Below are 23,636 nucleotides of genomic sequence, written 5' to 3'. Positions count from 1 at the left end.
ATCTCTCCCCAATGAAACCAAAGCCATCCATGAAAATTGCTTCCACTCAATGGTATGAGTATAACACAACTGCAACCTTATATACTACATTTTTACATATCATGAATTTTTATTTGCAATGAGTAATACAAATCAGAGAGGACTTGTAGATGTAGCCTGACTATTGCCTCATCACATGCATAAAATACTACAAAAAACTTGACACAAAGGAATGAGGGATCTTGGCCAGTGAAACAATTTCCAGTTTGTGTTACTTTTGACCTAAAAGAAGCAAGAAACATAATATAAGAGTGATGGCATCCAAAAACAAACAAGAACTGCTTGTGTACAAAAAATATGAACATTTTGGTCATTGTACACCATACATGTATGAGACATTTCAACAAAATGTACAGCAGATATATTACCAATATCACTTGGACTGCAATACTAGACCAAACAGAGGGAGAAGACGGGTGCTGCCTGAAAAAAGACCCTTTTATTCTGATCCTGGACAGTAGGATAACACATACAGTCTACTGCAGAGGCTGTATGGCAGTGTTTCCCATCCAGGGTGCCTCCCACTGCTGCAAAATTGCCACTTTCAGCATGCCCGGACACATGCACATGCACCGTGGTTGGGAAACACTGCTGTATGATGACGTTAGCCCAGAGCTATACAGTCTCTGTTGGACTCCAAGGGTACACAGGATTTCCTCACCAAGAAGCATGGCACATGCACCCTATATATCGGAAGCACACAAATGAACAATAGAGTGCTCATACATGTTATGATTCTGCACAACACAAAGCCATTAGAGAGCCAATGCATGAGCCCTAAGACAGTTGCCACTAGAACTCTACTGGTTCTATATCTAAAAAAAAAATCTAAACAAACTTTTTAAAATAGTTTTAATTTAAAGACGTTTCATGCCCAACAGTACAGAAAAACGTATCCCCTATCCGCAGTTTAACATCATGGGGGGTCTGAGCACTGTGGCCCCTCGCAATCATCTGTACGAAGCCCCAGCTCTCCCACGGAGTGGCGCATCACGACCCCCACCCAAAACGGGTCGTGAAGCGCCACTCTGTGGGAGAGTTGGGGCTCCATACAGAGGATTGAAACCCCCCCAGTGATATTAAACTTTTTCTGTACTGTCCGGCATGAGACATAAACTTAACAAAACTATGTTATATATAAAGAGTTAAGTATCACAGGGACATATAAATGTGCCACATCAATACCTTCTTAAATCTGAGCTGCACCAGAGGATTCAAATTTCTTTTTCCTTCCTTCCATTCCACTAAGAGCATCGACGTTCTTTCGCCAGTCTCCAACTTCACGTATTTCCTAAAGAACAGTCCAAAAAAAAATTGTCATTATTACAAATGTATTGCTCTGAAATAGAGCAATACTGTATTTTTTATCCTGCTCGCGCTGGAATTCTGTCCATTACCGCCCGCTTCTGCAACACGTGCGTCCAATCCCGCTCACTCGCTCAAACATTTTATCACGACTTTTAGAGATTACTCCCTCTTTGCAATTTCATTACCCCCTGTGCTATTTTTTGCCCCCTGTGCTATTTTATGCCCCCTGTGCTATTTTATGCCCCCTGGGGTATTTCATGGGGTTTGCAAAACTGCACGCAGGATCTTTTGGGACCCGGTGTATGTTCTGTGACCACCCACTCCTGCCCGCACAAGACTAAGAACTGCCCACTCCCACAGGTTTTATATCAAGTCCTGCAGGACCCCAATTGCAGTCCTCTACTCTGAAATATAATGAAGGCTTTGTGGATTGACATGTCCCATTGATTAGAAAAACGTTTCGACATGTCGTAGGGACATGTCAAAAGATTAGATTCGTTGGGGTCTGAGTGTTCAGGTCCCCAACGATCTCCAGATCGAGCTGGAAATGTGAATTCAAGCTCATCACTCCTTGGCTAGATGCGATCTCTGTCTTCATTGTAAGTCTACAGAGCTCATCTCATGTAGCAAGACAGAAAAGGGAGAGAGCTGGGAAGTGACTCGCTTAACCGCACATTTCTCATGGCTCGTTCTAGAGATTGGTGGGGGTCTAAACACTCGCACCCCAACAGATTAAAACAGTTAACATGTTTCTGTGATGTCACAAGTTTTTTGAAAAGACATGAACACTTAAGCACTCTAAAGTCAAACACGGTATCATGCTTTGTGCATCAAGTGAACCAGATCAGCTACAGTTAGACAGCACTAATATAACACAACAGACTGTTATTCTCAAAATCCATGGGGGTACCACTCCCAGAGGTCGGTCCCCCATCAATCATAAAGTGAAGCACCACGGTAAAAAAATATTTAGTTCAGTTTGCCTAAAAAATGTGCAGATCTACCAAATAGATTTTAGGGAGTATTACTGCCTCCCTTGCCAGTTCATGACCCCCACAAGCAGTATTGCATATATATATATATATGTTACAATATGTAGTGGAGAAATGCATTTCTTTATACATAAGAATCAGTCACTTTAAATATACAAAATGTATCTCTTCTGTGTTTATATACATTATGTAATGAAACATTTTTGCTAAACGATTGGTTAATGTGTATATCTATATATATATATATATATATATATATATATATATATATATTTTTTTTTTTTTTTTTTAAACTAGGACTTACTTTATCTGCATCATCTTTTTTGACTTGCTTGACTTGCTTGAGACTTGCTCTTAGGTCCATGGCAGCTTTGTGCTTAGTACCCAGGAGTGCCCGCATCATGGCGTCGGCTGATATGCGTACTCTTCTCAGTGTCGGGCGTTTGAACTTTCCACGCAAATCAAAAATCTTTTGAGTCAAGTCCTTAATCTGTAAAGTTAAAAGGGACCGCCTGCTGTTACAAATGCACAATTAATATATCTAATATACCATACAACTGGTTATATAGAAACATGTGAATTCATCTTAATATAGCCCATTCAAAATGAAACTATTAACATTTTTTTTATTTTACTCAAATGAATTTTCATCCACGTAATATATGGACGTCATATCTGCCAGAATTTAGTGTCAAAAGGAGAAAAATTTACAGTTATGGTAAACATGAGTACAAAACACAAAGTACAAAATATAGAATATAAAGTACAAGTATAAACATAAAAAAAAAAAAAAAAAAGCAGGAAATCAATGTAAAGTAATAACAGGAGCAACCAAAATAAAAAGAAAACAAAAAAAACAACAAACACAAATGATTACATCCAATGTTACGCCGAGCGCTCCGGGTCCCTGCTCCTCCCCAGAGCGCTCGCGGCGTTCTCCTTTCTGCAGCGCCCCGGTCAGACCCGCTGACCGGGAGCGCTGCACTGACATTCACGATGGGGATGTGATTCGCATAGCGGGACGCGCCCGCTCGCGAATCGCATCCCAAGCCACTTACCCGTCCCGGTCCCCGGCTGTCACGTTCTGGCGCGCACGGCTCCGCTCTCTAGGGCGCGCGTGCACCAGCTCTCTAAGATTTAAAGGACCAGTGCACCAGTGATTGGTGCCTGGCCCAATCAGTCTAATTAGCTTCCACCTGCTCCCTGTCCATATTACCTCACTTCCCCTGCACTTCCTTGCCGGATCTTGTTGCCTTGTGCCAGAGAAAGCGTTTAGTGTTGTCCAAAGCCTGTGTTCCAGATCTTCTGCTATTGCCATTGACTACGAACCTTGCTGCCTGCCCCGACCTTCTGCTACGTCTGACCTTGCCTCTGCCTAGTCCTTCTGTCCCACGCCTTCTCAGCAGTCAGTGAGGTTGAGCCGTTGCCGATGGATACGACCTGGTTGCTACCGCCGTAGCAACCTAGAACCGGTCCACCGACACGGTCCACGCCAATCTCTCGCTGACACAGAGGATCCACATCCAGCTAGCCGTATCCTAACAGTAGATGCGGCCATGGATCCCGCTGAGGTGCCGCTGCCAAGTCTCGCTGACCTATCCACGGTGGTCGCCCAGCAATCGCAGCAAATTGCCCAACAAGGACAGCAGCTGTCGCAGTTGACCGCCACGCTACAGCAACTTCTGCCACTGGCTTCCAAACTCTTCTAAACTCTGCCGTGGCTTCCTGTCTCAATGTTCCCTACATATGGAGATGTTGTCGGACCAATTTCCTACAGAACGGTCTAAGGTGGCGTTTGTAATGAGTCTTCTGTCTGGAAAGGCCTTGTCTTGGGCCACACCGCTCTGGGACCGCAATGATCCTGCCACAGTCCAGTCCTTCTTCGCTGAAGTCCGAGCTTCTTCTGCCGAGACTGCCCTGCTGAACCTGGTCCAGGGTAATTCTTCAGTAGGCGAGTACGCCATCCAATTTCGTACTCTCGCCTCCGAATTATCTTGAAATAACGAGGCTCTCTGCGCGACCTTTAAAAAAGGCCTATCCAGTAACATCAAGGATGTGCTGGCCGCACGAGAGATTCCTGCCAACCTGCAAGAACTTATCCATTTGGCCACCCGCATTGACATGCGTTTTTCTGAAAGACACCAGGAGCTCCGCCAGGAAAAAGACCTTGATCTCTGGGCACCTCTCTCACAGTATCCTTTGCAATCTACCCCAGTGCCTCCCGCCGAGGAGGCTATGCAAGTGGATCGGTCTCGCCTGACCCATGAAGAGAGGACTCGCCGTAGGGATAAAAATTTATGTCTGTACTGCGCTAGTACCGAACATTTTTTGGTGGATTGCCCTATTCGTCCTCCACGCCTGGGAAACGCATGCACGCACCCAGCTCACGTGGGAGTGGCGTCTCTTGGTACGAAGTCTGCTTCTCCACGTCTCACTGTGCCCGTGCGGATTTCTCCTTCTGCCAACTCCTCCTTCTCAGCCGTGGCCTTCTTGGACTCTGGTTCTTCTGGAAATTTTATTCTGCCCTTTTTGGTGAATAGCTTCTGCATCCCGGTGACCCGTCTCATCAAGCCGCTCTACATTTCTTCGGTCAACGGAGTGAAGTTGGACTGCACTGTGCGTTACCGCACAGAGCCCTTGCTTATGAGCATTGGACTGCATCACGAGAAAATTGAATTTTTCGTCCTGCCCAACTGCACCTCTGAAGTCCTCCTCGGTCTGCCATGGCTCCAGCATCATTCTCCCACCCTTGACTGGACCACCGGGGAGATCAAGAATTGGGGTCCTGCTTGCCGCAAGAAATGCCTCACGTCTGCTCCCAGTCCCGTCTGTCGGGCCTCAGTGTCTCCTCCTGTGCCTGGTCTGACCAAGGCCTATCAGGACTGTGCAGTGCTTCCTCATAGCCCCCGTCCTGGTGACACTCTGCCCCGTGACAAGCTTCACCCTCTGCCCCCCCTCCCCATTCCCACTTCTTCTGGATTACCGGCCGCTGATGTAGCTACCCAGGACTTTTTTTTGTTCCGGAAGGAAACTCAAGAGGCGCCCCCTATGTTCTCTTCTCAGTTAAAGGGACAAGGAGACAAAGAGAGGGGGAGACCTAAGGGAGGGGGTACTGTTACGCCGAGCGCTCCGGGTCCCTGCTCCTCCCCGCAGCGCTCGCGCCGTTCTCCTTTCTGCAGCGCCCCGGTCAGACCCGCTGACCGGAAGCTTCACTGACATTCACGATGGGGATGTGATTCGCATAGCGGGACGCGCCCGCTCGCGAATCGCATCCCAAGCCACTTACCCGTCCCGGTCCCCGGCTGTCACGTTCTGGCGCGCGCGGCTCCGCTCTCTAGGGCGCGCGCGCGCCAGCTCTCTAGGATTTAAAGGGCCAGTGCACCAGTGATTGGTGCCTGGCCCAATCAGTCTAATTTGCTTCCACCTGCTCCCTGTCCATATTACCTCACTTCCCCTGCACTTCCTTGCCGGATCTTGTTGCCTTGTGCCAGAGAAAGCGTTTAGTGTTGTCCAAAGCCTGTGTTCCAGATCTTCTGCTATTGCCATTGACTACGAACCTTGCTGCCTGCCCCGACCTTCTGCTACGTCTGACCTTGCCTCTGCCTAGTCCTTCTGTCCCACGCCTTCTCAGCAGTCAGCGAGGTTGAGCCGTTGCCAGTGGATACGACCTGGTTGCTACCGCCGCAGCAAGACCATCCCGCATTCCGGCGGGCTCTGGTGAAAACCAGTAGCAACCTAGAACCGGTCCACCAACACGGTCCAAGCCAATCCCTCGCTGACACAGAGAATCCACAACCAGCTAGCCGTATCCTAACATCCAAGGTCTGGAGGGGGGACTGAGAAAGGAAGGGGAGAGGGGGGGAAGGAGTCTGGAAAGGGCAAGGAGGGGAGACATAATAAATCAATTGTAATAGGAAAATAAGCCAACACAAAAGGGGACGGACTGGAGGGGGGTACTATATAAATAAAAAGGCAAATGAAAGGGCTACAATGACAGATAATAAAACATATCAGCTTCATGGGTAGAAGAGATCCAGGGACCCCACACCTTATAAAAAAGTGTCATAGTGTCAGCTCTTATTGCATTTAGGCCTTCAGATAGCATAATATTGTTCACACGAGAGATCCCCATTGGTAAGGAGAGACCAGACATCCTCCATTTGAAAGCAATATGAATACGAGCAGCTAACAATATAAATTGAACTAAGCGAAACACTACATAGGGCAATCTCTCAGGTTTAAGACCCAGAAGGCACAGCGCTGGGTCAAGGGCATAGGATCTTCCCGTTACAGAGGAAAGCAGATCAATGACCTGTCTCCAAAGGGCTGAAACCTGTGGACAGGTCCACCATATGTGGAGCATACTACCAACGTCCGTGCAGCACCGAAAACAGTGGGGAGACACAGAGGGAAATATAGCATGAATTCTGACAGGAACACAATAAGCCCTATGTAAAATCTTAAGGGCAGTTTCCGTCAACGAACCCTCCCAACTACCCCTGCTCATGTGAGTACAGCAATCATGCCAAGAGAGGAGAGGAAGGTCAATCTGCAGATCCTCTTCCCACTGAGTCATAAAGGGCAACTTCACGCCCCGAGGGGGTTGATTGAAAGCAGAAAACAAAAGCGAAAGGGCACCAGGATGAAGAGGGGAGTATAGAGCCATAGCCTAAAAGGAGGAGGAGTCTATCAAAGTAGTAGGTGAAGCTAAAGAATGGAAAAAGGAAAGAATCTGAGATAAGCGGAAGGACTCTTCTGGGGGAGGGTGATATCTAGCAAGGAAAATGGAGCGAGAGATCAATTTCTTCCCCACAAGAAAATGGTGGAAGAGAAAATGCATCGAGAGATCCACTAAGAAAAATCAGATTTCCTAAGGCCAGGAGGAAAAAGGGGATTACTAAGAAGAGGTGTGACAGGGGACAAAGAAGGAGATTGGAGAGAGAGCTTGAAACGGACAGAGCGCCAGAGAAGGAGAGAATAGAGAGAGATCATTGCCGAATATACCTGCCAGCATTTAAGATGTTCTTTGTCAGTGGCTTTCTTCTATAGCCAGTAGAGATATAGTTAAAGCAAGGTTTTTCCCTTCTTTTGAATATGTATTTTTTACTTTTTATAAAGGTATATTAAAGGTAATGGTGTTTATAAAACAGTCCTTTATAGGCAAAATGTAGGAAATGCTAGTCATGCAACTCAGCTCCAATGTAGAAATTCAAAAAAATGGGGGTGCAGTTCACTTCACCTATTTATTACTGAGGTATCAGCTGTCCACTACCCAATGGAAAAAGATAAGGACATTTACCGTATAAAGCACAAGGCAGCTGACCTCTAAGTAATAAATAAAATAGTTAGACAATGTGATACAATCTAAAATATTTTTTATAATGCAAATAATATGCAATAGTTATACCATTCAATAGGAGACTAAATGACTGGAAGGGCCCTTCCAAAAAAGGGGGTTCTATTTTCGTGGATATAATGTCCTTGTAAAATGGAATACAATCTCACTGTTGGCTTTCAGAGTTGTAATGGGTAATATACCCCACTCACCGCTATTTGTGCAGTATTGCTGGAGGACTGCAAGTCAAAGAATGCCCGTAATGATGTCAAGTTCTGCAGGGAGCTGACGGAGCACTGAATTTCAAACGTGCCTGTGTAGTTGACAATCTCATAGTTGGGGTACACCCCAATGTTCAGATGGACCGTGGGTCATGTGTGGCAGGAAAGGCGAGTGGTGAGCACAGCGTGTATGGCAATAGACGCCAGGGGTTTGATGTGCAGCGTCCTCGTGTCTACGGAGCGCACAGACACAGATGATTTTTATCAGGTATACTGATATTGAATGGTATGATCAAAATTAATTAAAATATATTTATATAAAATAAAGGCTGGACGTGTTTCAGGGCATGGCGGCCCTTTCTTCAGCAGCAAATAAATCAAGATAGTATACAATAGATAGTCATGATGCACTTAAAGGACATCTGTAGTGCTCAGAACTTATCCCCTATCCAAAGGATAGGGGATAAGTTATAGATCGCGGGGGACCCGAGCACTGGGGCCCCCCGCGATCTCCTGTATGGTGCCTGGAGGAGAAAAAAAATGACTTCCACTAAACAGATACCCTAGGAAATCTCTAGTCTCATATAGTTTTGATGTCTACATGCAATCTCATATTTTTTTTAGATTGTGACCCAAAAAAAGATTCTCTAGGAAAAGGAAAATAATAACATATTGACAGTTGTGTTAAGGCAGGTTTCCAGCGCTACAATATTGACACAGAACAAACAAACTGGACTCCCAACTCCACAAAAGGAGTAGCCATTAATAATAAAGCCAAAAGTCTACTGGCCAGCAGACACACTCCACCATGTGGACAAGATGCTGACCCAGTAGGAAACAGAAATATAATACATGAAACACTAGACTAGAACCGGATGAGTCTGAATAGACTCCAGAACAGGAATATAACATACATAGCACAGGTAACAAGCAAGACTCAGACATAGTGTGAACAGATACATAACAGGAAGGATATACAAATACTTTTTAACCATGGCTAAATACAAGGTAAATGCTCAAGCAGACTTGAAAGTATAATGCACAATAACCAGTACCAGAATGCAGGAGAAATCAGGTTAAATAACCGCACCCGAGTTCTCATTCATTCAGAGCATTAACTATTTCCTATTCAGGTAGAATAGCAAACAGCTCTGAAGAAACTAGTGTGTGAACACACGGAAACAGAAAAAACTAAAAAAAATAAACGGACATTACAAAATCAGATTCAGATATAACTGAGGAAAATAACTTATCACCTAAGAGCCGAGGACACCTCAAGAATTACTATTTTTAAAAGAGACATTATCCCAGAACAGAAGATGTTGAGAAGGGGTTAACTCTGCTTATATACATATCTAATAGAACATAGATTCACTCTGCTGAGGCCTCAGGATGTGGCTTCAGAAAGTTGAGAAAGACAAGTGGGGCAATGTGAAGATAAGAGCAGTACTTCCTATTTCCTAATAGGGGAAATACAGTAAAAGTCACTTTATAGTGTCATTTAGATAGATCTGCACAGAACTATTTACCCTGAAAGAGAAACGAGAAAGGATCTGAGCTTAAAGCCCACCACCCAAATGCCTAAATTAGAATCTGTAATTGGCATGGTGGGTTCAGCATGGTGGTGGCATCCTCCATCCTATAGAACAATGTTTCCCAACCAGGGGGCCTCCGGCTGTTGCAAAACTACAACTCCCAGCATGCTGGGACAAGCAACGGCTGTCTGGGCATGCTGGGAGTTGTAGTTTTGCAACAGCTGGAGGCGCCCTGGTGGAAAAACACTGCTATAGAAGATGCATACACTGCCTATATAGCAGGTGTTTGACTGCAAGTCACAGTAAAATAGTGGGATTATTGCCCCTCATCACAATCCTCTTGTATATAGAGGGAAACTGAGTGACTTTTTCCATTATAGGGAATCACTAAAGGTTGGTGGAAGGTAATGCCACAGTAATGCCACTACTTTAGGACAACTTGTTGGCAACCTATTCACATGAAAATGAAATGCTACGTTGTTGCGGATTTGCTGGGGATTTGTTACAGATTTGTTGCAGATTTTCAAAATGAACTTAGTTGGAAATTTTTAATCTTCAACATATTCTCAACACACCAGCCCTGTGTGAACATACCCTAAAAGGACATTTCCATAGTAATCAACCAGCTGTTAATGCCAAGGGAAGCTAGAGATGCCACGCATACATAGCCGGGCGAGTCCAGCTGCTCTACACCCTGTTGGACTGAGTGAGGGACAACTCTCCACAGCATCCACATAATGGTGCAAATGGAAAACCGCCATCTATTCTATATAAATAGCTTTAATGTCATTATAATAGGCCATCATAATACTGGTGCCATCATGCTATGCATATCCATACAATGCAGGAGGACAGGCTATTTATTGTAGTACCCATTATATTAGGCCAATGTACATTCGGCAGTATGAGTTTGTCATTTCATGTAAGTAAACATAATCTGCATGTTTCTGTTCACATCTGATCTCATATTTCAGAAACCCTATTTTATTTTCTACTGCGAACTGTGTTATACCAAAAAAAAAAAAACTCATAGACTGAGCCAGAGAGCCACCTAGTGGTTCATTTTGGTAGAAAAGTATTTGACCCGATGAGACCTGAGAAAACCTAAAGAGTTGGAATGATTTTATTTTTTAAAGGAACAGTAAAAGGTATTTGCTTTTTTTCTTAAACAAAAATCCAAATGTTATTGGGTCCTTAAAAGCAGATAAGCAAACACTCGTATTCTAAAAAATAGAAATTTACATGTATACATGTTTGGCATACATCAGCATATGTTACAATGTGTATTATGTAATGCAAGATGTTAATATTTATATAAATAGGACTTCTCCAAGTACAGCTGGGGTGCAGGATTCCTTTCTTTTTTATGATATAAAAATTTGTATGGAAGGGTTAAATGGGCACTGTCAGATTCATAAACGTTTTATATGTTGTACATCTTGGCAAAACATTGACTTTTCAAATCTAATTTATAAGGAAATATTTTCATGTTTTCATGCTGCAGTGTGATAGGACAGGAGTGAGCAAAGAGGAGTGCTAGTCCTAGCTACTGGATTTTGTCCCAGTTTGTGCTTCAGATTGGACAAAAATGATGCTGCAGCTGGGCAGAATTATGTTCTGGATGGTCTGGGGACAAGTGGTCTTTATTTAGAAGACATGATTTCTACAAAAAGGAGATTCTTTTTTACATAGGAGATTCCTTTTTATAGAAATCATGTGTTCTAAATAAAGACCACTTGTCCCCAGACCATCCAGAACATAATTCTGTCCAGCTGCAGCATCATTTTTGTCCAAACTGAAGCACAAGCTGGGACAAAGTCCAGTAGCTAGGACTAGCACTCCTCTTTGCTCACTCCTGTCCTATCACACTGCAGCATGAAAACAGAGCAAGGGGGGTTACAGAGCAGCCTGCAGTGACTGGATGAAAAGACACAGCACAGGAGACTCAGGGAGGAAGAGTGAGGATACAATCCTCCAAAGCACAGAATGACAAACCATGTGAGCAACATAAAAAATATATTTGTGAGAGAAATATAGGTGCTAGACAAATGGGGCAGTTGTTCCTTAGGTCAGTTCTAAGTGGTTGGGTAGATAAAGTCTTAGTTTTATATGAACACTGTATAGTGTGGTGTCCCGGTACCGCATCTTATACGGTACCTATATATGTGTGGGTCCCCATAGCCAGAGTCCCTAGGATGTAGGGATCCCTGTTGTGTAGCCTACCCCTTGTCGCCTCTATTCCAACTAATAGCCTAGTAATTTATGTAAGGGTGATGTAAATATAGTAATATATGTAAATAAATGGTTAATTACCGGTTCCGTAGCGTTGCAGGACCTGCGGGTCACGTGACTAGGTAAACTCTATGGTATTCTGCTTAAGGACCTTTGGAGGCCCTGTGACGTATGTAATCCCATTACTCTGTGTAATGGTGAATGACAGATGTTCGGACCAATCGGATTCCGCCCCCTGCCCATATAAGGGAGCGGCGGCCATGTTTTCTCCTTCTTGTTCCTGGGCTGTCAAACGAGAAGGATCTGCGCAGCAGTTATCGCAGTGAGTTAGGCCCGAGCCTTGCGGCAACGGCTGAGTAATTCAGAATAGAGAGTATATCAATCCCCAGACACTCTGCAGCATCACCAGACCTAATATAACCCCTAAATCCGGACGGATCTGCAAATATCTACCCTAAATTCAGAGACTTTCTAAATAGCTCAAGGTTCGCAACAACTGTCAGTCACTAAGCAACATAAGGACTGTTTGTACGAGACTGTTACTGTGCCTTGGATGTATCGCAAGCGCTTAAGTAAAGTTGTTCAAGTTCAATCTCCTTGTGGACCTTCAGTCATTTCATGCACCTATCGTTACTGGGAAGGGCGGCGATAGGCCGGAGCATTACCTCAGCATACCAGCCCTCAGCCTGGCGTCACAAACTATAGTGTTAACATTAACCCCTCATATGCCGATACCATACCACCTCTACCATACACCCCCAAGGGCTACCACAATAGAAATATCACATCTGCATGGGTATTGATCAGCTATATTAGGTGAGCATTACATAAAAACAAGCATTATACAGCATACTTAAAAAGCGTATACGTTTGCAAGTACTTTATTGTAGGATAGAGGAGAAAATGAAATACCTCAGTAATGTTTTTGTTGACTTTAGCTTCCATGTCATATCTTTGCTCATCCACAACATCAATCTTTGCATGGAGTTCTCTGCACAGATCCTACAAGGCATAGAAGAAATGTTTGTTATCATGTGTCCGCCTTCATTATTTGCAGTGCCCCAGCAGGGAGACAACCTCTTAAAAAACAAAAACCATAAAGTATCCAGTCTACGCTTCATTTCCTTCCTATTGAAGTTAAACTCTGTCTATATATTAGGATATAACAATATTTATGGACATTTATCAACGGGTTTAGTCAGGTTTTCTTTTCTATAATTGTCGCAAAATTGTCGCAACTGCGACTACGCGATTTTTCGTGCGACATTTTGACTGGAAAGCGAGAAAAGCAAGTTTTCCAAAAATTAACTACGTAGTAATAATTTTAAAATGGACTACGGGTAGTCAGGTATTTATTAACTGCGACAGTCACAACTGCGCAAAAAAAAGTTGCAACAGCGTTAAAAATTGACTAAATTTACTCCAGCGCAAACATGGAGCAGAAAAAGCTACTACCAAAGGAAAAAAGGAAAAATTGCTTACGTGAAAGAAAATTATCAACAGGCTGAAACCAGTTGATAAATAAGTCACACATAAGCAAAAAAAAAGTAAAGAAAAAATTACTAAAAAAAAGAATACATAAGCAAAGATTGATAAATGTCCCTCATTATGATACATATCCATTGAATAGGTTAAAGCAATCGCTTGATGCATTAGTTATGCCTTTCCTTCGTACAGCAACGTGTGCTATGTCTCTATCCTTTACCCAGGGGTCAAGTCCTGGGAAAAAAAAGTGTGGGAATTCACCCAAGATTTCCACTCAAGGGCTGGTCCTGCAAGACTTCTGCTAATGGGAACGGTGTTCCTGCTGTGGAAAAAGTGTGGGAACTTAGTTCCCATGCGTTCCTGCAGGACTTGAACCCTGCCTTTACCTCCAGCTCAGAACGAGACAATCCAGATAGTTGTAGAGGCTCGCAGCGTTCAGACAAGGACCTCTCCTTCTCCTGGGCCCTCTCTTCTTCCTCACGTTCCATCTCACTCTTAGCAATCTGCAGCATCAGACTCTAAAACAAACATTTTTTTCCACCATAATTTATGATCAGAGATAACATTCCAATTTTTAAAAATACAAGGTCACTGTTTATAATCGAAAGCAACTGTGTACAAAGAAACAATGCCTGACATTTCAATATGGGTCTGATATCCCTTTAGTGAACCAATACTTAACCCCTTAAGGACCTGGGATTTTTCAGTTTTTGCACTTTTGTTTTTTTCCTCAGTACCTTTAAAAAATCATAATTCTTTCAAATTTGCACCTAAAAATCCATACGATGGTTTATTTTTTGCGCCACCAATTCTACTTTGTAATGACATCAGTCATTTTACCCAAAAATCTACAGCAAAACAGAAAAGAAAAATCATTGTGCGACAAAATTGAAGAAAAAACGCCATTTTGTAACTTTTGGGGGCTATCGTTTCTACGCAGTGCATTTTTCTGTAAAAATGACACCTTATCATTATTCTGTAGGTCCATATGATTAAAATGATACCCTACTTATATAGGTTTGATTTTGTCGGACTTCCGCAAAAAATCATAACTACATGCAGGAAAATGTATACGTTTAAAATTGTCATCTTCTGACCCCTATAACTTTTTTATTTTTCCGCGTATGGGGCGGTATGAGGGCTCTGAAGTTTTTAGACCTGAAGTTTTTAGCGGTACCATTTTTGTATTGATCAGACTTTTTGATCGCTTTTATAAATTTTTTCATGATAATAAAAGGTGACCAAAAATACGCTATTTTGGTCTTTGGCATTTTTTTAACATACACCATTAACCGTGCGGTGTAATTAACTATATATTTTCATAATTTGGAGATTTCCGCATGCGGTGATACCACATATTTTTATTTACACAGTTTTTTTTAAATGGGAAAAGGGGGGTGATTCAAACTTTTATTATGGAAGGGGTTAAATGATAGGGGGCTATAACACTGCACACACTGATCTTTTATATTGATCTTTATTATCCCATAGGATAACATTGATCAATGTTTCTGCCGCTTGACTGCTCATGCCTGGATCTCAGGCGCTGAGCAGTCATTCGGCGATCGGACATGCAGGAGTATGGTAGGGACCCTCCTAGTGTCCTCCAGCTGTTCGGGACACCTCGATTTCGCCGCAGTGGTCCCGAACAGCCCACTGAGCTAGTCGGGAGTAGTTTACTTTCACTTTAGACGTGGCAATCAACTTTGAACACCACATCTAAAGGGTTAATAAAGCGCAGCACCGCGATCAGTGCCGCGTGCTATTAGCCACGGGTCCCAGCCCCTGGTAACGCTGTGGCCCCGTGTTATAAAAAGCGAGTGTACTCAGGGCGTACAGGTACGCCCTGCGTCCTTAAGAGGTTAAAGAGGTACTCTGGCGAACTAAACCCATAGCCCAACATTTCCCTCTGATCAACCTATTTAATTGACTAAATATCATTCATTAGCTATATAGAGGAGTTTACCCACTTTCAGTTGTCACTTACATGCAGGGAGTGAAGAAAATACGTCATACTGTCAACCTCTGTGTCTCACTGAAAACAGCCCCCACCTTCCTAAGAGACACAGACCAGGTGGTTTCTGCCTTGCACTGATGAATCATTCTCCCTTAAGTGCTGAGAGCTGGGAGGTATGTCCAGCCTTATCCAATCAGACACTGAATCTCTCTCTCTTCTCCTCAGAGCAGGAGGGTGGGGGCTTTTCTCAGAGAGTGAGTTGAACGGCAGAGAAGAGCTGCAATGATTCCTGGGAAATGTACTATCTATGAGGCAAGGATGGCAAAGAATATTAAGCAGCCAGAAAATACAAAAGGGGCAACAGGAGGATCATTTACAGGGAACATATCCAGGTAGTGTGGTAGCTTTGGAGCTTTTTTCTTATACATTTACAATACTTCCCTGGAATACCATTTTTTTTGTCTATGTTTTTGCACAATGCGGGCACAAGCAGCATATTTAGCGACTTTTATGTGTCTTTTGATATAGACAGTTTCACTCTTTTTGCCTACCTGTAGAACTTTTTCTTTTTGACCATATAGTGGTCACATATTTATCATTTGCGACTTTTGTCAAAAGTCGCTATTTTGTGCGCAAAGGTAATTTTTTTAGGCACAAAGCTACACCACCTACCAGTAGGCGTGAGAATAATTTCTACCTTCCACAATTCAACCTTTAACCTCTTGTGGACAACAGCGTCCCACTCCCCTTCTATAACACACGCTCAGGAGTGCTGGTCATAGCTGGGTGGTCCTGGTGGCTATCTGCCAACAGGACCCATCTCTAATGCCAGACATCACCAATCACGGCGATCTTTAACCCCTTAGCAATCAAATTTGATTGTAGCATCTAAGATGCAAGTAAAAATGTCCCGGCAGCTCTGTGAAAGTAAATAAAAACACCTAACCTGCCAAATTCAGGACCCATTAAAGTGTCTACTTCCCTCCCTCACAAGCGTCTAGAAAAAGTGCATGTGGTAGAGGTTTTCCCACCACAGCAGAGCTGCGCAAAATTCATCATCCTGCTGCACCTTCGTAATAAGATGCACGCTAGTCAAACCCACCACCCAAATAAATCTTTCATAAATCAGGGCCTATATGTTTAGAAGGATCCCCTTAAAATGCTGATCACAGTGTGTCCAGCTCCCGGCACCCCCAGCATTCATGTAATCTATGGAACAAGTGCGCATTTTTTCTGCCACACCACTAAAGCAAAAGTAAAGCATCTCATGTTTATACTTAAAATCAATGAAATGCATGAATGTGGCAGGTCCACCATAGTGAGAAACACTCTTTGCAGCCAATCTGGTGAATACGAGTTTTGTATACTTAACCCCCTTTAAATGGAGCAGACATATTGTTTTGTCATCTAGTAAAGTTATAATGAATAGTACCTTCAGCTGCAGTTTTCGAGATGCAGTGATCTTTGGTTTTCGCTGGAGAAAGAAAGCACATAAAAAATTATTTTTCCTCTTAATATTACTGTAAAAAGTTACACATTTAGTTATTATGCTTTAGGTTTTAGCGCGAATATTAAAAATACGAATTTTTACTGCGAATATCTTCAATTCGCAATTTCGCAAATATTTAGAATATAGTGATATATATACATCATGACAAATATTCGTTTTTTTAATGCAAATATCTATGCAAATAGTTATACAAATATCGGCATTTCCAAACTGGACACTGATCCCTCCCTTCTTTTAGGTGAGATATAATTGCGCATGCGCACTATGCGAATTTCATTACAAATTTTCACATGAAAAAAAAGAACAAACATAGCGAATATGCAAATTCGAATATGGCCCCTGCCACTCATCGCTATTACTCAGAAGTAAGACAATGATTTATTATAAGGACGGCATATTTGAGGAACCACAATAAGGACCAGTGCTGCTGGTTGTTGGTAGGTCAGTACTCGCTTACAACCTCCAATCATTGCTAGTTTTACCTGACCTGAGATATAATGTAAAAATACATTCAGATAGAATCCTAACACCCTTCCTGTTTCTTTACCTTGATATGTGGTTCAGTAGCATAGGAGCGATAGTTTGCCGATGACTTTCTTCGGAGCGGAGGTGGAGCTACAACAGGAGGAGGAGCAGGTTTTGGTGGCCCTGGCTCTGGCTCAGGTTCTTCTTCTTCCTCTATAACTTCCTCTTCTTCCTCAACATACTCCTCTTCTTCATACTATTTAAGTAAGAACATTATTGTCATGGAGATAGAGTGCTGCCAGGGCTGATGCAAGGATTTTTGCCACCTTAGGCAAAAGCTAATATGGCCTCCCCATTGGCTCTGCCCATTGGCTTGCCCTTTGACACGCCCCACCTTACTTCTGGAATGACACACTGTAATAAGCCCCCTCCTCATGTAATTAGCTCACTACTCCTCATGCTGCTGGCTGAGAGGGTGGTTCGGATGCTGGTTGTCTACCTTTCTTACGGCAGGCAGAGTGGTGTACATCAGCAGCATGTTTATTTGGATGTTTGTGTACTAGAATGTAGTAATTATACTTAGAACCGATCAAATAGTGAAATTCAGGCTTCCTGCAGACCCTACTGGTGGAGTCTACAATATATCAATATGTATCATGCTCCCATTGAACAAATAAATCAATCTTTAAAACTTTGTAAAAAAAAAAAAAAAAGCCAAGCTCTGACCCCTTATAATCGACAGTATTAATAACTGGTCATTGTTTCCCAACCATCATATACGAATCATTTGGAGAGTTTCAGACCCTTCACATTTTGTTATTTTACCACCTTGTGCCGAAGTAATTAAAAAAAAGTATATTTTTCCCCATTATTCTACACTAAATACCCCAAAATGAAAAAGTGAAAACAGACATTTTGGCATGGACATTTGTAGTTAGATCCTTTACTATGATACTTGACATTTTGCTCCGAAGGCCTCTCATTTCTCTTCATCCCCTCTGAGATATTTCTACATCTTGATTTGAGTCACATGTAGTAAATGTAATTGGGCAGGACTTGGGAATACGCCTCCCTGACTATATAAGGTCTCACAGCTGACAATGCATATAAGAGCAAAAAAATAATCATGGGGGGGGGGGGGGGGGGGACTGTGTGGAAGCACAGATCTGGAGAAAGGTACAAAAAAATCTTCTGCACTGAAAGTTCCCAAAAGCACAGTGGCCTCAATTCATAAATGGAAGAGGTTTGAAACAACCAGAATGAGACCTGGTGACCCCACTTTACTAAGTAACTTGTGGGAGAAGGGCCTTAGTAAGACAGATGACCAAGAACCCAATGATCACTCTGAGCTCCAATGATTCTGTGTGCTAAAGGTCAACCATCACTGAAGCACTCACTCATCCACCTTCTTGAGTTTGGATTTTTTCTTTTTTATGAAAATAATAGAATTTTTTATTAAAGGGAATGTTTTCAATTGTTTTGCTTTTTTTTTTTTACTCCTTTTTAGTCCCCTTAGAGGACTTGTATAGGCAATCATTTCAATAGTTTTATAATTCAATGCAATACTATGAAATTACATTGTACTATTCAACTAGAGGTCTACTAATACAACCTGCCTGTGGCAGACTGTAACAGTACAGTATCTGACATGGCTGGTTTCTGAAGGCCTCCAGCTGCCATGACAACCCATCATCACCCTATGATTGACAAGCATGGCACCTGTCAAATAACTAACTATTGGGGAGATTGATCAAAACCTGTGCAGAGGAAAAGTTGCTGAGTTGCTCATAGCAACCAGTCAGATCGCTTCTTTCATTTTTAACAAGGCCTCTACAAGGCCCCTTATATGTTTAGTCGCTATTGATCGTGGTATCATGGTAGAAAGTTAAATGTCCCTCATCAGACTGATCTTCGTTGACAGTCACTGATGGTGGATGTAAACTGCAGCAGCCAACACCCATGTGTATACAGTGGGCTCAGCTCCTGAGCCCACCACATACTTCCTTAACTCAGAATATAGCGTACACGTTTGTGTTGGAAAGGGGTTAAAGATCCTAAGAACTCCTGCTTAAAAGGGACCTCTATAGATATATAAGTAATACAGCACCAAATGTGATCATTTAACTTTGAAGCGAATGTGTTGCCAAGATTTTATTCTACTAATTAGAGCCAGGGACTGACACATGTATTTTTTTTTCTATTTTCTACATTATTTTACATTATTATGGGGGCAACCATCTTGCCTGAGCTGTTTTCACAGCATTTAGTGATATTCTTTATAGCAAGCCCCATGGACATAGACACAATGAACATCTCCAAACCCTTTTCTATGGGACAGGTTTGTAAGCATGCTCTGTGCCCTGAGCAGAGGTCATTCTACAGGTGCGGGGAGGCTGAGCTCCTATTATCTTCTCTACCTAGTGGTGTCATCTTTTGCTGTAATCCTGTAGACATTACTCTCCAGCAGTCTCCTCCTGATCATCACAGACAGAACAGAAAGTCTCAAGTTAGTCTCATAATAAAAATGAAAACTGCAAGGTTTCAGGATTATTTTAAAATCTAGTCTGTGAAATGGAAAATTAGTAAAAATAAAAAAAAATCACCAAAAACTCTTAACAAATATGTTTCATATAAAAACTTAAACAATATGTCATTTTCCTATCACATATTCCCTTTAAGTTAACTGTATGTGGTGCAGATTGGCAAGGTCATAATTGAAGCAATATGTAGCCCATAGTGACATCACTTCAGAGAACAGTGCTTGATTGACCCACACACATCATGGTATGTCATTCCTATTGACACCACTTGGATGGAGGTATGAAGGTAAGCATATTAAAGGGGTACTCTGCCCCTATACATCTTATCCCCTATCCAAAGGTTAGGAAATAAGATGTCTGATCATGTGAGTGCCACCACTGGGGACCCCTGCGATCTCCCTGCTGCACCCTGCGTTTGTTTAGAGCGTCGGGTGCAGCGCCGGAGGCTTGTGATGTCACTGCCACGCCCTCCTCAATGCAAGTCTATGCCCCCTCATTGAGGAGGCATAGCCATGACATCACGAGTGGGGTGCGACCGTGACATCACAAGCCTCCTCCCCGCATCGCCAGTCATCCGGCATGAAGTAAAGTTCGCTCCGTCTCAGGTGCCGCACCCGCGATTGCGGGGGTCCCCAGCGGCGGGACCCCTGCAATCAGACATCTTATCCCCTATCCTTTGTATAGGGGATAACATGTCTAGGGGCAGAGTACCCCTTTAAGGAGTTTATTTTTTTTAGGTAATTTCATTTTTGTCCATTAGAAAACTCTGTAATAAAGCAGAACATTTCTCAGAGTTCTCAGTGGTGGTGGGAGCCATTCTAGGTTTAGCTATGGGGTCCTATGATTTCTGTCTACACCCCTAATCACATATTAGTGAAATAGTTAATACTATACAATATAAATATATAAATATTATAGTCCTCCTCATTCAGTTTTATTGTGAAGAGCAGCTTGTCTATTCTAGTAGTATAGACGTCAATAAGTGACAATAAATAATGTCATGTCTCGGAGCACTCTACATTGTACTACCAGTATATAAACCGGGATGCGCCTCTGGATGCATCGTCTCTGAGTCATCTCCTCTATGAAACCTCCATATATTATTTTACATCTTGCTGAACCAGTGAAATGTCACCTAGGATTTGATGAAAAATTCAATTTCTCCTTTCTCCACTTTTCATTAAATGAGTATTACCAAAAATAGAAATACATTATTCTCTATGCTAAAGATCTTATTAGAGGAAATCACAGCCCAGAAGGGCAGATACTGTCTTCCTGCTGTATACGGACAAGCATCGATTCACAAATGTGTCACAATTCTCAATGCATTAAGACCTTGTCATATCTGGAAACTGCAAAAAAGCTAAATAGACAATAAAGTATTAAATAAAATGTAAAGAATGAGCTTAAACCCTTGAAGACCAAATTATATTTTATATATTATAATATGTAATAAGTTATAATAAGTTTTTGCAGGAACTAATATCTTTTAATTTATACATTAAGGCAGCAATTTGGGGTTTTGTTTATTTTGCAGAACATATAGTTTATATGCAGAGGCATAACTCGTACATTCCAATGCAAAATCTGTAACAGGGCCCTATGTCTACCATGTGTCAAGTATAATACTGGTGTTTTCTTATTGGAAGAGGTGTCTTTGGGACCCCCTTGGGCACCAGGGCCCTGGTGCAACTGCTATTTCTGCATTCCCTATAGTTACGCCCCTGACTATATGTTAGCGTTTGCTTTTTACTTTTTTTTTTATTACTTGTAACAGAGTTGATGTTACTGGAGGGATGCACCAAATGGAAAATAATTTAGGTAAACAAGAAGAATGGTCAGAACTCTGGCAACTGACATTTAATGTGGATAAGTGCAATATAATGCACCGGGGGCGTAAAAACCCTGGGGCAGAATATAGAATATGTGATACAGTCCTGACCTCAGTTTCTGAGGAAGGAGATTTAGGAGTCATTATTTTAGAAGACTTAAAGGGGTACTCCAATGGAAAACAAATGTTTTAAAATAAACTGTTGCCACAAAGTTAAACAGATTTGTAAATGACTTCTGTTAAAAAATCTTAATCCTTCCAGGACTTATCAGCTGCTGTATACTACAGAGAAAGTTGTGTAGTTCTTTTCAGTCTGACCTCAGTGCTCTCTGTTGACCTCTCTGTCTGTGCCAGGAACTGTAAATAGAAATAACTTTCTGGCACCGGTTAATTTAAAAATATTTTTCTTCCACCAGAATACCCATTTAAAGGTAGGCAAACAATGTCATAGAGCATCAAGGAATGGCTAGCAGAATGCATGGGTGTAAAGGGAGAGGTATTATCAGTAGAAAGACGGAAGCGCTCATGGGTGTGTAGGGTAAGGTATAAGCAGTAGAGAGGGAAGTGCGCATGGGTGTATAGGGAGAGGTATTAGCAGTAGAGAGACGGAAGTGCTCATGGGTGTGTAGGGAGAGGTATTAGCAGTAGAGAGACGGAAGTGCTCATGGGTGTGTAGGGAGAGGTATTAACAGTAAAGAGATGGAAGTGCTCATGGGTGTATAGGGAGAGGTATTAGCAGTAGAGAGGGAAGTGGTCATGGGAGTATTTAGAGAGGTATTAGCAGTAGAAAGAAGGAAGTGCTCATGGGTGTAAAATGTTGTAGAAATCCAGACATAATAATTCAGGCTCAGTGCTGTCTGCCAGGATAGCGAATTCACTATAGCTGAAGAAGCACAAACAACAAATTGTGATCCAGCAACGCGGTTTCTCCCACCAGCTTCAGGAAGAATCCCCCTTGCTAGTGAGGGTGAGCTTTATTTATACCTAGCAAAAGGGAGGGTTTACAAAGCCACTCCCACATACAGTACAAAGCCACGCCCACACAGTCAGCATTAGGTTACAAGGTAATGATTCAGCATACAGAAGACATGCCACTCCTGCATGTGCCATCAATAGCCACCACATCTGCAGCTATGGCGCCCACTTGACAACACATGAATCTATGTCATATCGCACAATATGAAGCCCGCCATGAAGGCAATGGACAAGCCAAAAGAAAAGAAATGACCTTTTAGGCTGGGTTTACACGTAGTATTTTGAGTCCAAAATACAAAAAAAAAAAAAAAGGTGTACAGCTTTCCATGATAGCTTTGCATCTTCATATTCTGACCACTATACCTTTTTTATTTTATCATTACTTTTTTTTTTGTATCTGTGCAAAGAGCTTGTTCTTTTGGTAATTTGTAGTTTTTCTTTCCCCATCTTACGGGAAAAATGCAACTCTGCCAGTTACTATTTTTTTCCTCATTGATGGCTTTCACAATGCTGGATAAACAATGTAATTTTTTAATAGTTTGGACATTTCTGCAGGTCGTAATACAAATTATAATTCAATTTTAGATTTAAAAAAAATATATATAAATAATAAATATATATATAAAAAGAAATAGCTTCTTTGCTACTATAGTACACTGCAATACATATGTATTGCAGTATACTGTCAACATTCCGTTCTTCTGTTGCACTCTGCCTGTGGTAGAATGTAACTAAGTTCTCAACATGGCAGCCACAGGGATCTTTAGAAGACCCCTGTCTGCCATGGGAACCAGTCGCCACCAATCAGCACTCCGTGATTGGGCTTTCGTAACTGTCCCACTGTTCCCTGGTGGTCAGTGCGCTCGGAGAGGGGAACAATGTTTCCAGAACACTTCTACAGACAAATCAGTGCCTCTAAGTCAGTGGTTTCCAAATTGAGGCCCTTCAGCTGTTGCAAGACTACAACTCCCAGCATGCCTGGACATCCAAGGGCTGTCTGGGCATGCTGGAAGTTGTAGCTTTACAACAGCTGGAGGGCCACAGTTTGGAAACCACTGCTCTAACTCATAGTGAAGCTCAAATAAAACCACACAAAATACTTACATTTGCTTCTTCCCTGCAAGAATCCGAAAGAAAAAAAAACATTAATAATCAGAGATGATAAAGGAAAAACATGTTAACTATTCCTTAGCCATAACAAAAGCAGAACA

The 23,636-nt window shown here is 42.3% G+C and overlaps 1 protein-coding gene across 1 annotated transcript; it reads right to left on the bottom strand.

Annotated features, from left to right (window-relative positions):
• Positions 1 to 23,636, bottom strand: TNNI3 (troponin I3, cardiac type). Its single transcript, XM_056542766.1, has 8 exons — positions 23,530 to 23,636; positions 17,162 to 17,335; positions 16,537 to 16,578; positions 13,534 to 13,665; positions 12,575 to 12,664; positions 2,644 to 2,829; positions 1,225 to 1,330; positions 1 to 261 (listed from the first exon to the last, which is right to left on the bottom strand). The coding sequence occupies exons 1-7, from the start codon at positions 23,569 to 23,571 to the stop codon at positions 1,229 to 1,231; spliced, it is 768 nt and encodes a 255-aa protein (XP_056398741.1). The 5' UTR covers positions 23,572 to 23,636; the 3' UTR covers positions 1 to 261; positions 1,225 to 1,228.

Source organism: Hyla sarda, chromosome 10 (assembly GCF_029499605.1).
Source record: "Hyla sarda isolate aHylSar1 chromosome 10, aHylSar1.hap1, whole genome shotgun sequence".
NCBI classification, from domain to species: domain Eukaryota; kingdom Metazoa; phylum Chordata; class Amphibia; order Anura; family Hylidae; genus Hyla; species Hyla sarda.
The sequence above is the reverse complement of the archived record's forward strand: the minus strand, read 5'-3'. Positions and strand labels throughout refer to the sequence as shown.